The sequence below is a fragment of the Nanorana parkeri genome, unplaced genomic scaffold (assembly GCF_000935625.1).
Source record: "Nanorana parkeri isolate BGI_ZX_2015 unplaced genomic scaffold, ASM93562v1 scaffold982, whole genome shotgun sequence".
Taxonomy (NCBI): Eukaryota; Metazoa; Chordata; class Amphibia; order Anura; family Dicroglossidae; genus Nanorana; species Nanorana parkeri.
In genome coordinates this window covers 592202-608860 of record NW_017307250.1, presented here as the reverse complement: position 1 = coordinate 608860, position 16659 = coordinate 592202, and the positions used below count along the sequence as shown (strand labels likewise).

Here is a 16659-nt window from a genome sequence, read left to right as displayed (position 1 = left end):
TACACTTTAACCTACAAAAACAAGCCAAGATGCTGTTGATTTGACAATGGAAGCGATCCAATTCGGTGCCCCAGCATCTAGTAGCAGTGATAATGAGGGTACACCATCCCTCTCTGAGAAGACATCCGAGAACCTTCCTGAACCTAAAGAGCAGAGACAGAAGCAACCCAGAGCTGGACCAATTAAGACCCAGAAGGTAAATTAATAAGTGCATAGATTGTTTTAGTTCATGCCTTCTTATTTTTCCCCATCACTGCGTATGAAATAAAAATCCATTGCATCTCTTTAAAACGATTGACAGTTTAAAAAATGTACTGTATTGAATCTTAGTGTTTCTTGCGCATCAATGAGTTTGGGATACTACACGGTACCAGTGTAATCTTTGGCTCCCACTGAAACAAACGCTTTAGATGCTCTTTTTGAAGGAGCTGTAAAGGTCCCCTTTAGGTTGGCTTGATGCAGGTCACTGCACCAAAATGCAGCAGGGTTTTTTTCCACTGCTGTGTATTGATGTGGAAATGTCCTAATGAAAACTTATGAAATGTTTGTAGTACGTGCATTTTGACCGTTTTTTAGAAGATTTTAAAGCATGCCTTAAAAATGTGATTCTTTGATTTTTATTAATGTCGGCTATAGCTAGTAAGTGCCCACTTTAGGACTATTTTAATTATGCTCAGACTTAAGATCTCCCAAGGACCTGTACACATCCGTTTTAAAAGTACTTATTTGGTTATTGGAAATTCTTTAATGTTCATTTTTTTTTTTTTTCCTAAGTATTATTTCCGCTAACTATGATAACGTGGCTTATTTTTTTTTTAACATTTGTTCTCTTTTTTAGCTGTCTGAAATGCTTTTTTTGTTTTACTGATAACACGTCCTCAGAAGTAACACTTTATTACCCATACAGATCCAAGATCTCAATGTTGTTCAGAGTAAAGAGTACAAGCCAGGGCCTATTGGTAAGGAGCGATCACTTAAAAACCGTAAAGTTAAAGAGGTGCAGTCTGAACCAGAGTCCCAGGAGAAACAGATGCCAGCCACAGTTCGAACACCAGAACCGGTTCCGACAAAGGAGAGCAAAGTCATACCAGAAGTGGCCCCTGAAATCACCAGCATACTTTCTGTGTCTGCACCGGAATTTGGAGTTAGCACCAAGGTAATGAAACACTGGACATCTGTTCCAGTAACAACTGTTTACGGTTTTACATTTATAGTTTTCCAATTGTTTCCTGTTGCATCTTCTGGACAGGAAATGATGGGAAATTTCCTTAGGACAGACAGCAAAAAAAATAAACCAACACAGGGTTTTAATCCTTCCCTGCTTTTATCTAAATCTAAAAAATAAAGTGTTTTGGCTTTACATACACTTCAGTGCATACAGTAGTATAGATTGTAGGTTGGAGGTAGAGGAGATATTGCTGTCTGGAGTTTTAACTTCAAGCTTTATAAATGGTTGTGTGTACTTTATTTTTGTTTGAAAATGTTAATACATTTTTGAGTATTTGAGAGAAGCATGAAACCATTGCTGACCTTTTTGAAATGCTAGTTGGGCAACTGCCATGCTGCTTCAGTAGTTTGGGACACTTCTCTGAATAGGCATGCAGTTGAGGACTTAATTTGCTGCAGACTTGTTCTAGGTCAGTGACTCAAAGTATCAAGCCAGGCAACCAGCATTTTGAGGTCAGGAATGGCTGCCCACTTAATTCTGTGATATGTTTACTTGTGATCAATATCCTTTAATTCAGTGTCTTGTGGGGTTTTTTTTTTATTTTTTCCTCTTGCCAACTTTAGGAGAGTGTAACAGATTACACTAGCCCATCAGGTGCCCTTTCAAATACAGCACCTTCAGGAAGCTCTAAACTGGAATCTTCACTGGTGCCTAATGTAAGTCATTCTATTTCTGATCTTGACTATCTTATTGACTTGTAAAATTTGTCATGAACGTACATTTATTTTAATTGTGAATGTACTTCATTTTTCAGGTACCTCTTCCCCATACTCTTCCTCTGTCTCGGAGAGAGACTCTTCAGCAGAGCACAAGCCTAACACCTGTATCTCCTGCCACTGTTGACCTCACTCTAAAGGTATATTATAGAATTATGTTGCATGCAGATGTAAGGTAACATTAAATGTTTTGGGGTTCATTCATCCTGCTGCATTAAAAAAAACAATCTTGGTTCTCAGAGGCATTTGAGAGACTACCCCTTTTTGACAGATGTAGTCTCTAAATGATAAATTGCTTAATCTGATTATGTGTTGTAATATAGATAATTTTGTGATTTTATTATACAGTTATACATAATGTATAATGATATTTAATTATACAGTCTAGATCTTTACATGACTAGTTTTATTAAAACTTAGCAGTTGCATCCTAGAAAATGCCACATAAAGCAGGTGGATTAGTATGTCTTCTGCAAATGTCATCTGCATTTACCTTTCACTGTCTTAAATTGGCTTCTGCCAAATTATCTGGGTTCAGATTGGTAATAACACCGGGCAAGAGATGCAGAAAATGTTTCTCCTCCCATTTACATAAATGTGAACGGGAAATGTGGACTTGTCTGTAGCTGAATTGTACTTAGACAGGGGGCCTGTACACATTTGCCACAGACATACCCATGGAGTCCCTTTTAAAGACTGTTGATAAGGGAAACCTATACAAAGTTTTAAATGCAACACCTTGACATTTGCAGATAATGACTACATTTCACAATATATTTGGGCATCATAAATATACATGTATTGGAGGGCTGCAGATGAGGTTTATTGGCAAGCAGTGTTGAATTCTTTAAAGCTTTCTAGTCCATGTTTGTTTAAAATGACTGATGTGATTGTTTGACATGTAGCAAGCCAGTAAGGATTGTTAAATTGTAATTTCTCCAGATGGAGTCGGCTCGCAAAGCATGGGAGAACTCCCCAAGTGTTGCCGAGAAGGGAACCCCTATCACTTCTGCTGCACCTCCCACTAGTACATCGGCAGTAGGGGTCCCCACTAATGGCAACAGTGGGGTTGGTGGAGTGCCTACAAATGGTGGCAGTGCTGGTCCGCCTCCTACAAGCAGTGTACCTTACAATTCCTTTTCCAGTTCCTCTATGCCTCCCATTCCAGTTGCTTCAGTAACACCAACAACGTCTTTGTCAGGTAGGTAACCGTTCAGAGGCGTGTTTTTTTTTTTTGTCCCCCCTACATTTTAATCTTGTCACTTTTATTTCACTGGGATGCTGTTTTTATCATCCTATGTAGGAGCTGGAACATATACCACCGCCTCACTCAGCACAAAAGCGACAACAACATCTGACCCTCCAAATATCTGCAAGGTGAAGCCGCAACAACTTCAGAGCAGCAACAGCATGCCCTCCCCTAGTCACTTCTCCCAGCTTAGCTGTATGCCATCACTCATGGCGCAGCAGCAGAATCCGCAGGTGTATGTCTCTCAGTCTGCAGCTGGTATGTTCCATTAATTAATTTAAAAATGGTTTATCCTACTATGTAAACATGAGTGATTTTTCTGAGTGACAGTGATGCGTGTGTGGGTGTAATGTATATATGCGTGTTAATATATATATATATATCTATCTATCTATATATATCTATATATATCTATATATATATAGATAGATAGATAGATAGATATATAGATATAGATAGATATATATAAATTTGTATAATTATTTGTAGAATTAGGCAGATCCCATGGGCCTGAAAAGCAGTACACCTAGGACAAAAACAGTTGCACTTAACTGTGGCTCTTCTCTCCTAGTCATTAGATGTTCCATGACTATCTAGAGCTCACCACAAACATTACAATCGGACTGTAAAATCTCCCCTAGATCTATCAACAACTGTAGAGGAGGGGGTTGTTGGATAGCTTAGGTAGGTTCTCAAAGTACATAGTTTTAGTAAATCTAAAGTTGATTGGACAGTCATATTTTAACGTGTGGTGAGGTTTAAGCAGTCCACTGACCCCTGGGCTACTTCGTTACTACATAGATATACTCCCCTTCTTAAGTTTCCATGCATAAGTTTACAGTCATTATTAAGTGCCATACTTTTATTTTAAAATCATATTAGTAAAAAGGTTTTCCTTGTAAAGTTCACTCCCCTGAGTTTGTACAACACCCTCCTGTTGATACTGGATCTAGTATTACCCCATATATAGTAAACGACTTTCCTCCTGCATTTACCTACACGCATTAGAATGAACAGGGTTGGTCAAAACCCAAAAGAAATATAGTAGTTTCAGTAGAAAAGTCATTTTAATAGCATTAATATGACCGAATCACGAGATTCAGTACGTCTTCCGGGTTTCTAAAAAGGAATAGAGAGAATGCTTTGCTTTACATCATTCATTTTTTTTTTTGGGTGAACCAAGGACTGTTAGGTCTCCGCCTTAATCTGACATCCCCTGTACTGAGGCATGTTAGTTGAGGTCCTACCTTTTGGTTCTTACAGAAAGAGAACATGTCTATGGCAGGCCTATCCTAAGGTCTCTTGTAGGCTTCTGCGCTCTCTCCGTTGGACATTTGATCAGGGAGCTGTCAATCACTAAAATACTTAATTGAATAACTAGTTGAATCTCCTGCCTGGAAAACCTCTTGAAAAGATTTGTTAGCCCGTTATATTTTAGTCTGATGGGTTTTGTCTAGGTTCTCGTGTAGATCTCTTTATACAATGGCAGGCAGGTATGGGGACTTGGATATAAAGGTCTTGTAGCTGGCTATTCCAAGATAAGATATAAAAGCTGGTGGAATGTACGCAAAACGTAGTTGTCAGTTTTGAGATGACAAACTTTTTAGGTTTTGAATTGCACAAAATTTATCATTTCGTTGGTAGATTGACATTTGTCATATTTTCTCTAAAAGTTATTTTATTTTCCTGTGGAAAAGGTCCAACAGCACAAATTCCAGCATTCTATATGGACACAAGTCACCTATTTAATACACAACATGCACGAATGGCTCCTCCAACTTTAACACAGCAGCAGGGATTCCAGCCAGGACTCTCACAGGTAAGCATATTAATATTACCTTTTTTTTCCCCAATTGCTTGAACTAGATTGACTTTTTTGTGGTTTTTTCTTTTTTTTTTCTTTTTCAGCCTGACTAACCATGTAGTTGGCTTTGATATTGAATACATTTAGGTCTTTGAATTTTGTGAATCAAAATAAAAGCATTATCACCTTGATGTCGTTACAGTACAATGGTCCATTTGTTGCATTAATTTGCAGCTTTGAGATTTAATTCTGCCATCTGACCAGTTGTGGTTCCTCTGTATTTTTGTGTACCCCTTCACAATTAAAAACCATCCTGGTAGCTCAATTAACAGTAGTTTTTGTGTGGCTGTTGGGGTGATGAACTGGAAGCAAAGGAAGGCACAGATATAGAGTTCTGTGTACATATATGTATGTGCCGTATTAAATGAAGAATAAAGCATGTCTTCATTTGTTTACATTGATTAAATGGTCAGTCAGATCTGGCAAACATGGACGCCTTCGGTAATAATAAAATCCCATATTTGTGAGATTTTGTATCCACGGTAGCCAGATATGTCAATTATAATTGCATCTTCTATAACTATATCTTTTTATATAAAAGCAGTACTCTTCTCTCTTTTCTATCTATTTTATGGATAGATGGTGTTTCTTTCACTGGGCGACTATTTGTATATAGGCAGCCATAGCAATAAACGGAATCAGTCTGTGACTTGATATTTACTGTGTGGGATTTTGTTTTTCTTCTAGATTCCTATTCCCATATATGCTCCTCTGCAAGGACAGCATCAGGCACAGCTTGGTCTAGCACCTGGTCCTTCTGTTTCTCAAGCTCAAGAATTATTTACTTCTTCTTTGCAACCTTACAGGTAAGACAAAAGTTTATTTTTGGATAAAGCGACCTGCCATCATTTTATATACATCTTTGGTCTGCTTCCAAAATTGCGACACACAAACTATATGGACTTTAACTGTATTGGAAATGTGGCTTGTGTTAGGTAAGGGACCATCCTGTGTAATACTGAAGTGGCTAGCACGTTTGAAATGCAGCAAGTGAGTCTTGAATCCAGTACATTAAATTTTATATACAGCTGTTCATTTTTATTTTTTTTGGAGGCGGTTGGGGTTTTTCTTTTTTTACTTTGCCATCATTCTTATCCTATGCTGTAAAATGCATTCACAACATTTATTTTACTTTTGGATGGAGTGAAGGAGGTTTACAAGTCTTTTTTGTTGTCTTTGTTCCGACTAGGGAGATTTACTCCTCTGTTAGCCCTGATGACCGTTGTCACTGGAACAGGAAAAGGCCAAAAATGTTTTGGTTTTCACTAAACTGTAGCTAAGGGAAATCTTCCATAGGGGACACCTGTTTGGTGTCAGAAGGCATGTTTGACCATAATAGCAAGACAGGCTTCACAATGGAACAAAGATGGCAAAACATAATTTAGAGGAGTTTGACCATTCCTACTCCAAAAGAGAACCTTTTTTTTCTCTAGATGCACTTTACGTATTGAGTCATTGACCTTGAATAAATATATGCAATCAGTAGACTCCATTATAAAAAGTAGCAGATTATAACTTGGTAGCATCATGCTTGTATCGTGACAGGTTCTCCTTTATTTTGGGCTGTAAATAACCATCTACATCATGTGAATTCTCACTTTCAGTTGAGCCAGTGACAAGTCATGTTTCCCATTGGATGTGTTTTCATTTCGGTGTGCTTAAACCTGTTACAGGACTCAGCAAGCATTTCTACAGAGCAGTTTGTCTCAGCCTTCGCAAGTCGTCTTGTCTGGTGCTGCCTTGCATAATTTTCCGGGAGTGCAACACCAGGATCTGGCTAAAGCACAGAGTAGCCTAGCCTACCAACAGACCACCAACACACAGCATATTCCTATTTTATACGATCATCAGCTTGGCCAGTCTGGTTTGGGAGGATCGCAACTGATTGATACACACATTCTGCAGGTAAGGATGTTGCTATCTTTTGGCTGTGTACTGTAAAGATACTAAACATCTGTGTGGCATGCGTTTTTAACACATTTCTCAATCTAAATTATCCTCCACAGACACGTCAAGGTTTAGGTCAGCATTCAAACCTTTATTCTGGGCAACAGCCAAACCAGACAAGCTTCTACAGCACTGCCCAGTCTCCTACTGCACTTCAGCAGGTGAGCATAGGCAGGGTAATTATTTCCTGGATGTATGAAGTCTATGGAGTTCTTTTTTTGTCAACTACTTACTGACACTGACGGGAGTTGCTGTAAATCATAAAAATGCATTTTAGTACCCTAACTATTAACAGTAGTTGACCTTATTTGTGTATCGCTCAGCTGTAGATCCCCAAATCTCTGAATTGGTGCTGACACTGTCCTTCCTTCTGGAGGGTGGCTACTTTTGTTCCACATGGTCCCTGTGTGTGTTGTAAAGTAGCCACCATTCCAAGCTCACTCCCGTGGTGGACTACAAACTCAATACAAATTGGTAAACTAAACGGGAGCTGGTAGGCCGTCACGGAAGTGAACTTGGCGCTGTGGCTACTTTACAAAACACACCGGGACCATGGGGAACAAAAGTAGCCACCCTCCAGAAGGAAGGACAGCGTCGGCATGATTTCAGAGATGATTTGAGCATCTACATCTGAGTGATACACAAATAAGGTACAGTATTGATAATAGTTCCTTGAATGTGTTTTTAGAATTTAACTCCTTTAGTGTCACTTTAAGCCGAGAAAATGTATTCCAACACAACTGCTTTTATTCCCTGAGTTGGAGAGGCGCTCTCCTCAGAGGCAAATAATCTGCAATATAGTCACAATGTGTATCACCTGCATTTCCTTAGCACCGTTTCTCTGCTTCTTTAATGCATATGTGCACATGATCTTCTATATGTGAGTAGCTGCACCCAGAACAGGTTGTTCCATTTTGGTTGAAGTGGGCCTTCCATGAAATTAAGTTCATAATTGTGACAAAGTGGTTGCCTACTATTTCTTCTGTGGCCATAACAAGTCACAATTAGTTTACTATGTTAAGTAGCAATGTCACTCCGTCCTGCTTATGACAGCAGTTTTCACACTTTGTGAAAGGCTGCAGTGGGAGCAGGAGAAGATCTAGAAGATCCTAAAAAGCAATAACATCCCACTGACGCAGTCCGTTTTGGGTGAAGTTGAGGAAAATCTTCATATAGAGTAAAGAAAGTGCACATGCATTTTAAACCACCTTTCTTTGTTTTTATTTTCTCCCCATTAGCTGACGCACAAGACTGTCTTGCATCTGACTTGCTTACCAAATAGAACCTTTCAGCAATGATAGCCTGTTTTGGTGTATTGCTGCTTGCTACATGTCTAGCTTTTTGGCCTAACTATTGTGTTTTACCTTGTACTCTTCTATGATCATTCTCAAATCTGAAAGTTTATGATTTATATACTAACCAGTCCAGCAACTGAACACACTCTAATGTCCTATGCAGTTGATTAGGTTATTCAGACACAGATTCTAAATCTGACAGAAGATTGCCATCGTAGAACCTTCACGGTTAACATGACATTAAACAAAGTTCTATTGGGGAACACAAGGACTTTGGGGCGACGCTTTCCTTACAACAAGGCACATCACTTGAATGCGCTAACTTCTCCTTTATCCCTTCACCATACTCAATTCAGAATTTGTACTGTCAGTTTGAGCTTTGATTTGTCAACTGTTTTTTAAGCTTTCACTTTAATCACTGTGTTTGTACTAGTGAAATTATCTTGACCTTGTACTTCCAGATGACGGTATCAATGCAAGGATCACAACTGTCCTTGCCCAACTTTGGTTCAACAGGGGGGCAGCCTCTAATTGCTTTATCTCAAACCATGCCCCCTGCACCTCAAATGCAACACCAGAGTCTCTCTAGGACAGGCCAAGTGAGCCAGGCTTACCGAGGCCTAATCCCTTCTGGCAATCAGCATGGAATGATGGCTGCACCTGGCAAGGTGACAACTGCAATTATTGTGTTTTGGGTTTTTTAGTAATTTTCGAGCAGCTAAGATGTATTCAAAACGGTTGTAATGAAGAGGGCAATAAAGCCCAAAACTCTCGGCTAAAAATGCTATGAAATAACTACTGCCTTCTTAAAGTGGAAGGACTTGACATATTGCTTAACTCCTGCCCATTGAGGAGATATGCAAATTGTTGGTTATGTCCCCGTGGACAATTCTACATCTATAGTCTTTGGTTAAGAGCATAATGAAAGCTGTTTTAAGCATGTATCTAGGTAAGCACACAATGATTTCCATTTCTCCAGCTACTACCTCAAAATGAGGGTTAAGTCCATGTTTTTGTGCTTCAGGTTGAAGAATATGAAATGGGAAGAGTGGGTGGAGAATACGTACAGTATATGGCCAACAGTTTGTGGACATGTGACATGTTCACACTTTGAGCTTGTAGGACATTGCATTCCAAAGCAACGTGCATAAATATAGAGTTGCCCCTCTCTTGTAATTAGAACAGACTGCACTCTTTGGGGAACGCTTTCTGAAGAATTTTCAGAGAGGGTTTGTGGGAACTTGTTGCCATCAAGGAAAATGCATAGTCATGCTAGTACAGAAAACCGCATTCTCTAAACTGTTTCCGCAAGGTAAGAAGGCCGCATGTGTCTAAAATGTCATATGATGTAGCATTACCCGAAACCTTCCCTGAAAACACCCGAGCTACATAATTTAGAGGGGTGTGCTTTTGGCCATATGGTAGACTTGATGGTCAGGTGTCTATATAGTGTATACTGTGTGAGAGTGACTGTCAGTGGGTTATTTCACTTTTTGCTCTTCTGTTCTGCCAATGGGGAGCGGCAACTCCCACGCTGGGGTTTATCATTTATAGAAAATATACTTTTACTCCATTGTGCCTGTGCCCCAAATGTATTTATAAGAAAAACAATCTTTTCTAGTTTGTGGACTTGAACGACCACATTTTACTAAGAGGCGGGGCATACAAAATTGGTATTCCATTTGTTGCTGCGGTCTTTCATGCTAATTCATTATCTACCTGGCTTTTTTTTGTTACCGAGATTTCAACAGCAAATCTCCTTGCGATAGTTTTCAGCTTTGACACATTCCACTTCCTTCCCCTGCCCCCACACAGATATCAAAGCCATTCACCTTTGAAGTCTCACGTCTCACGCCTCATGCTTCCTTGGTTTCAAATAAATTAAATCCATAGAATTAATTTTAATGGCTGCAGCAGGTTTGCTGATCCCGGCATGGAATTGGTAAAGTCCTCAGTCAAAATAAACCAGCGGATGATTGAAGTAACCTGCCTCTACCAAAAATTGTAATATCAGTTTGGGGTAGATGAGTACTTTAAAGGGATATTGTGTTGTAAATCCACTTGACATATGTTAAATGTACTTGTGTATTTGTTATTAGATTGTAAGTTGCATTGCTGTATGTATAAATAAGTTCAAATCCAGTAAGGATGGCTGACAATGCAAGAATGGCTTTGGCCTACTAATACTTGGAATAAATTTGTGTATGTGATTTGCATATATTTTGAACTAAAGCAGAGCTATGGGGCAATGCTTTTTTGCCTATAGTTCTCTTTAGGTTCACTAAAAAACTGTCTCATGACACTGAAAAAAAGTATTGGTAATTGGTATCGGTGAGTAATTCAGGAAAGGTATCGGTGCATCCCTAATTGACCGTTCTGGTTTGATCATCCCTAAACTGTTAATATTTTATTCATGGTTTTGTCTTTTTTTTTCTCTCCCGTTCATTGAAGGACACAGGGCAACAGATCGTAGATCCTGAATGGTAGGGTATATCGCCACCTGCAGGAGTAGGACGCTAGGCACATAACAAAAAGACAAGACAGCCTAGGGGCGGCCCCTGCTGTGGCCGATTACCTCAGTCGACAGTCGGTGGATCCGGGGGAGTGGTCTCTGCACCCGGAGGTTTTTCAGCAGCTCTGTCGTCGCTGGGGGACGCCGGAAGTGGATCTTCTGGCGTCTCGGTTCAACCGCAAAGTGGACAGGTTTGTGGCCCGGGCTCTGGATCCCTGGGCAGGGTGCGTGGATGCACTGGTGGCCTCTTGGGGCCACTGCGGCCTGATTTACGCCTTTCCTCCACTGTATCTGTTGCCTCGGCTGCTCCGTCGGATCGCGGTCGAGGGCGTCAGTCGTCCTTGTGGCCCCGGATTGGCCTCGGCGGGCGTGGTACGCAGATGTGATTCAGCTGGTGGTGGACGCCCCGTGGCGCCTGCCTCTGCGCCCCGATCTTCTGTCCCAGGGTCCTGTGTTCCATCCTTCTTTACAGTCGCTAGCTTTGACGGCGTGGCTGTTGAGAGCCAGGTCCTGAGGGACCGGGGGTTGTCCGATGCGGTCATTTCCACTATGCTCAGAGCGCGCAAAGCGGTTTCCAGGAAAATTTACCATCGTACCTGGAGGGCCTATTTTGCCTGGTGTGAGGCTGGGGCCTTGTCCCCACGTTTGTTTTCCATCAGCAGGATCCTTGCGTTCCTGCAGCGCGGGGTGGCTCAGGGGCTGGCCTTGAGTACTGTGAAGGGCCAAATCTCTGCCTTGGCGGTGCTTTTCCAGCGGCCTCTGGCGTCTAATGCTCTGGTTCGCACTTTTGTTCAGGGGGTGACGCGCATTGCTCCCCCTGTCCGCGCGCCTTTGGCTCCGTGGGATTTGAATCTCGTGTTTTCTGCGTTGCAGGGATCCCTGTTTGAACCTCTTCGGGAGATTCCACTTATATCTTTGTCACAGAAGGTGGCCTTTTTGGTGGCCATCTCTTCCGTTCGGCGGGTGTCAGAGTTGGCTGCCTTGTCTTGCAAGTCTCCGTTGCTGGTTTTGCATCGGGACAAGGCGGTTCTCCGTCCTCGGCCGGCATTCCTGCCAAAGGTTGTGTCGGCATTCCATCTGAATGAGGACATTGTCTTACCTTCCCTGTGTCCGAAGCCGGTCCATAGGAAGGAGCGTGCGCTCCACTGTTTGGATGTGGTTCACGCTCTTCGTGTTTATTTGGACACTGCGGCTTCTTTCCGCGAGACCGACTCCCTGTTCGTGCTTACGGAGGGTCCTCGTAAGGGTCGGGCCGCGTCGGCGGCTACCATCTCTAGGTGGATTCGTACTGTTGTGACTCAGGCGTACGCCATTAAGGGGCGTGAGCCTCCATTTCCTGTCACTGCCCATTCTACTAGGGCTGTTGGGGCGTCCTGGGCTTTCCGCCATGGGGCCTCTGTTTCTCAGGTTTGTAAGGCCGCTACTTGGTCTTCTGTTCACACCTTTGTTAAATTTTACAAGGTGGACGTGTTCGCATCAGGGGATGCTGGTTTGGGGCGCAAAGTGTTGCAGGCGGCGCTTTGAGGGGTCTTTTGGGTGTTTTTTGTTTGTTGCCCATCCCTCAGTGTGTTACTGCTTGGTGACGTCCCTACCATTCAGGATCTACGATCTGTTGCCCTGTGTCCTTCAATGAACGGGAGAGAAAATAGGATTTTTGTACTCGCCGTAAAATCCTTTTCTCTCCGTTCATTGAAGGACACAGGCCCCGCCCTCTTTTATGGGGTGTGCACTCCTAACTGCTTGTTACTTACTGGAGACTTGTCAGCAAGTGAGGGGTTGGGCCATCAGCAGGTGCCGCCCCTAGGCTGTCTTGTCTTTTTGTTATGTGCCTAGCGTCCTACTCCTGCAGGTGGCGATATACCCTACCATTCAGGATCTACGATCTGTTGCCCTGTGTCCAATGAACGGAGAGAAAAGGATTTTACGGTGAGTACAAAAATCCTATTTTTTTTTTTTTTCATCCAGTGAACCTAAAGTTATTTCCCCTTAAACATTCTAAATATGGTCTGTCATTGCTTTTTCTAGATGTCGGATATGGAGCTGAAGCATTATGGCAGTGCTTTGGACCATGTGAAACCCGGTACACCTCCTATGATGGGAAGAAGCACCACACCAACTTCTAGTCCTTTCCGGTAAGTTTGTTAGCGAAGAATTTTATTACTGAGCTCTGAGCAATTAGTTCATTGGACTTCAGTTTAGGTGGCAAGTAGAGATTTTGTTAAACGTGTGCTTGCCATTGTATATGATGCCATGCTACTTTTGTTTGCCTTTCCAATAGTTTGTAGTAGGGATGCATATCTGTGCCGATACCGAGTATTTGGACTTGTACTTTTGGACTCATACTCGCCCAAATGCTCCCGATATCTGAACTTCCAGTATCCTGAAGCCAGGCGGCGAGTCATTACACGTGCCCAGCTTCCTAAATGGCCGCTAAGCGGCTCAATGCTCCCTCGTCACCAGGGAACATGGAGCTCGCTTCCCGGCCAGCCATGTCGTGGGTAATGACTCGCCCCCCCCAGCTTCCTGATTGGGTGGGAAGCCAGCTCCATAATCCCTCATCACTTGGTGTAATGCCTCGCCGCCCGGCTTCCTGATTGGTCAGAAAGCCAGGCAGCGAGTCATTACCCAGTCCTTGGCTTCCTGATTGGCCAGAAAGCCGGCTTCCTGCTTCCTTCTCACCTGGTGAGTAGGAAGCATGGAGACGGCTTCCCAGCTAATGGGGGAAGCCAAGAGGCAAGTCATTACACGTCACCCAGCTTCCTTAATGGGAATTCCAGTATTCGGTATCGGCGAGTACCAAGAAAAAAAACCCGCTACTCAATGCTGAAAAACTGATATCGGTGCATCAGTAGTTTATAGACTTAACAGTTTAAAATCTAATATTGTGGTATATTTTCTTGTGTTTTCTAGGGCCAATTCCACTAGCCCCAACAGTCAGTCAAGTAAAATGAATAGCTTGATTTACCAGAAACATCAGTTTACGTCCGCAGCCGCCAATGTAAGGATGGGTCAGCCTCCCTTCCCTACACAGTTCCCGCCTCAGGTAATGCAGAACTACCCACCTATTCTTTAATCTTTCAAGCATAAATGTTTTGTCTGGTCCTGACCCAAGCGTTAATTCCTATTGACTAATGGTTTTCTAAAAAGTTGCAGTCCACTTAAAGCTGTTGCTAAATCCCTCCAGTTGTTTCTTGGGTCGATCTCTGGTGAGCTCTGTGCCTGATTTCTGAGCTCTGCATACATGCTTTGGCAATTACAAATGTCCTACTTTCCCTATTGTATTTGTATTATCTTATATTCTGAAGACTGCAGCAGGAAGTGTGGGTGTAACTAGGTAGAGGCAGTCCCCGGGTTACAAACAAGATGGGGACTGTAGGTTTGTTTTGAATTTGTATGCAAGTCGGAACAGGTACATTTTTTAAGTGTAACTCCAGCCCAAAAATTCTTTAGTTTTGGATAGCATAGGGAAGGTTTACCCCCTGTAACATTTGTTTTGCTCTGTGTGCCCCTGTCCAGAAGATTTCACCTCACTTTCTGTCCCTGTGACAATTTGGATTTTGAAGATTTTGGGTTGTCGTGGAAACAAGGATTTTTCCCCTCCAGACAGTGTATTGTGTGCAATGACAGAGCTTCTGTTCACTGATCATGTTACAATGAATTACAGGGAGGGGGGCAGCTAACTACTATCCAACCCCCCGTGTCTGACTGAATTTCCTGTGGGGAAGATTTACAATTTTTAGGCTTCAGGCCTAATTAAACCTTCATTAAAAAAAATGAAGAAAGCCTGCAATGTGACTCATGAAAATGTATACATCACCACTGCACCTCTTCATTGCCATAGTAAAATGCAAATCACTTACAAATGTGGAAATGGACTTTAAGGCTCCATTCACACCTAGGCATTTTGTCACTCAAAGCAAAGCATGATAAAACTATCAAGATAAGGAGTCCCATTCATTTCTAAAGGTGCCCATACACTGCACGATTATCGTACGATAATCGTATGCGATCGGGTTTTCGTACGATAATCGAGCAGTGTGAACGGAGACGTGCGACCGTTTCTACTGTACGGTCGCACGTCTTCTGTCGAACCAGCATGTTCGAAAACCAGCCGGGAATCGTACGATTCTCGGCTGGTTAGAACGGTGCTCGGAAGATAAATGCTGAACGGGCCGGTGTGCGCACGCGCACACTGCCCGTTCAGCATTGCGGTCATCGGAAGCCCGCCCCTCAGGAGGGCGGGCTTGCGATGATCGAGAGTGCGATCTGCCTGTCCAAGATGGGCAGATTGTACGTTTTTTTTAATCCCTTTACAACCATCGCAAGACTAAAGTCTTGCGATGGTTGTAGAGTGTATGGCCACCTTTAGGCTCCTGTTCACACCTGAACGAAGTTTCCCGTTGAAGTCTATGGGACCAAAAAGTAGCTCATGTACTTTTTTCCAGCAACGGATTTGTTTGTTTTTTTGTTTTTTTTTGCTTGCTTGCAACAAAACGCTCGGGTGTGAACAGGGAGTCATAGAAATGAATGGTTTTTCCAGCGACATGCATTTTGTTTATTGCGACAAAACGCTCCGATGTGAACAGGGCCATAGAAATGAATGGGTTTTTTTGGGAGGCATATTTTCTGAGCGTTTATAGGGCAAAAAAAGTGCTACAAAACGCTCAACATGAACCAGGCCTCGCACTTTGAGATCAGAATGTGGAAATTGAGGTGATTTGTCATCAAGGCGTTTTAATAGCAAGAGGTTAAAGCCAATTCTGTAATTTAGACCTAACCACAGGCTGGTGGTAAGAGGATTCAAGGTTGTAGAATTGTTGAACAACACTGTGTAGTGTCAGGTAAAGCATATACAGCAGCATATGTGGGTTTAACATATCAAGGAGTCTTCTCCACACATCATGGTGATATTTTATCACTGCTAGAGAAAAGTTTGAGCCTGATGTGTGGCTAATTTATCACCGTGATGAGCAGCAGGGAAATTTCAGTGTGATATGTGGAGAGGAGTGGGGAAGGCTTGCACACAGATCTTCTTGGGAGCAGTGGTGTAACAATCGCCAAAGCGATTGGCATGTCGCTATGGCTATGGCATGTAAGGGTGCTGGCCGTCACTGACGCAGCTCAGCAGCGGTGTTTCCCCTCACAGCCGCTGCGGAGCTGGGTCAGTGACGGCCAGCAGCTACGGCAGAAGAGGCCAGCGTTCGCAGTGAAGGAGGAGGCGGGGCCCGCCTAAGAGCAACCCCTCCTCTTACATCACTGGCCAGCGACCATAGAGCAGGTGGGGCCAGTGATGTAAGAGGAGGCGGAGCAGAGGAGGCAGACAGCGCTGACAGGTAAGGTGTGCAGCCCATCTGACACCCTGCAGAGCCCACTATAGAGAGTCTATGGTGGGCTCTGCAGGGTCACTCTCAGGTGGGCTGTTTGGTATATCAGGTGGGCTCTGCAAGTGGCATAACTAGCAATCACGGGGCCCCATACAAAATGTTGCTATGGGGCGCTGTGATTTCTAGTTACGCCCCTGCTTGGGAGAAAATGTATTCATCTGATAGGCAGGGTTATAATATATTCCTCCCACATATGTGAATTAAAACTAAAAACATTTGATACAATTATCCCACATTGTGTTCCTAGTAATAGATTTGTGTTTTATACCAGGCATTTGTCTTACTACACTTGCTTAGCTGTTGAATATCTTTTTCTCTTGCAGTAGACTTTTTGAAAACTTGTTCCTTATTTTGTGACCTTTTTCTGAGTTTTACTGGAATACAAGTAGAAAAACTGAAGTTCATTGCAAACGGATATTAACAAAACCTGCTTTTTTTTTTTTTTTTTTTTTTTTTTTTTTTTT

At 42.6% G+C, this 16659-nt stretch overlaps 1 protein-coding gene across 1 annotated transcript in view; it reads left to right on the top strand.

The window, feature by feature from the left end:
- Positions 1–16659, top strand: part of PRRC2C (proline rich coiled-coil 2C) — a 56199-nt gene that overhangs the window by 37616 nt on the left and 1924 nt on the right. Inside the window, exons 21-33 of the mRNA XM_018566843.1 lie at positions 25–196; positions 908–1156; positions 1792–1884; positions 1983–2084; positions 2887–3145; positions 3248–3451; positions 4891–5012; positions 5745–5863; positions 6731–6962; positions 7064–7165; positions 8761–8967; positions 12837–12943; positions 13722–13854. Of these exons, the coding sequence (XP_018422345.1) occupies positions 25–196; positions 908–1156; positions 1792–1884; positions 1983–2084; positions 2887–3145; positions 3248–3451; positions 4891–5012; positions 5745–5863; positions 6731–6962; positions 7064–7165; positions 8761–8967; positions 12837–12943; positions 13722–13854 (2101 nt within the window). The remainder of the gene's footprint in view (positions 1–24; positions 197–907; positions 1157–1791; positions 1885–1982; positions 2085–2886; positions 3146–3247; positions 3452–4890; positions 5013–5744; positions 5864–6730; positions 6963–7063; positions 7166–8760; positions 8968–12836; positions 12944–13721; positions 13855–16659) is intronic.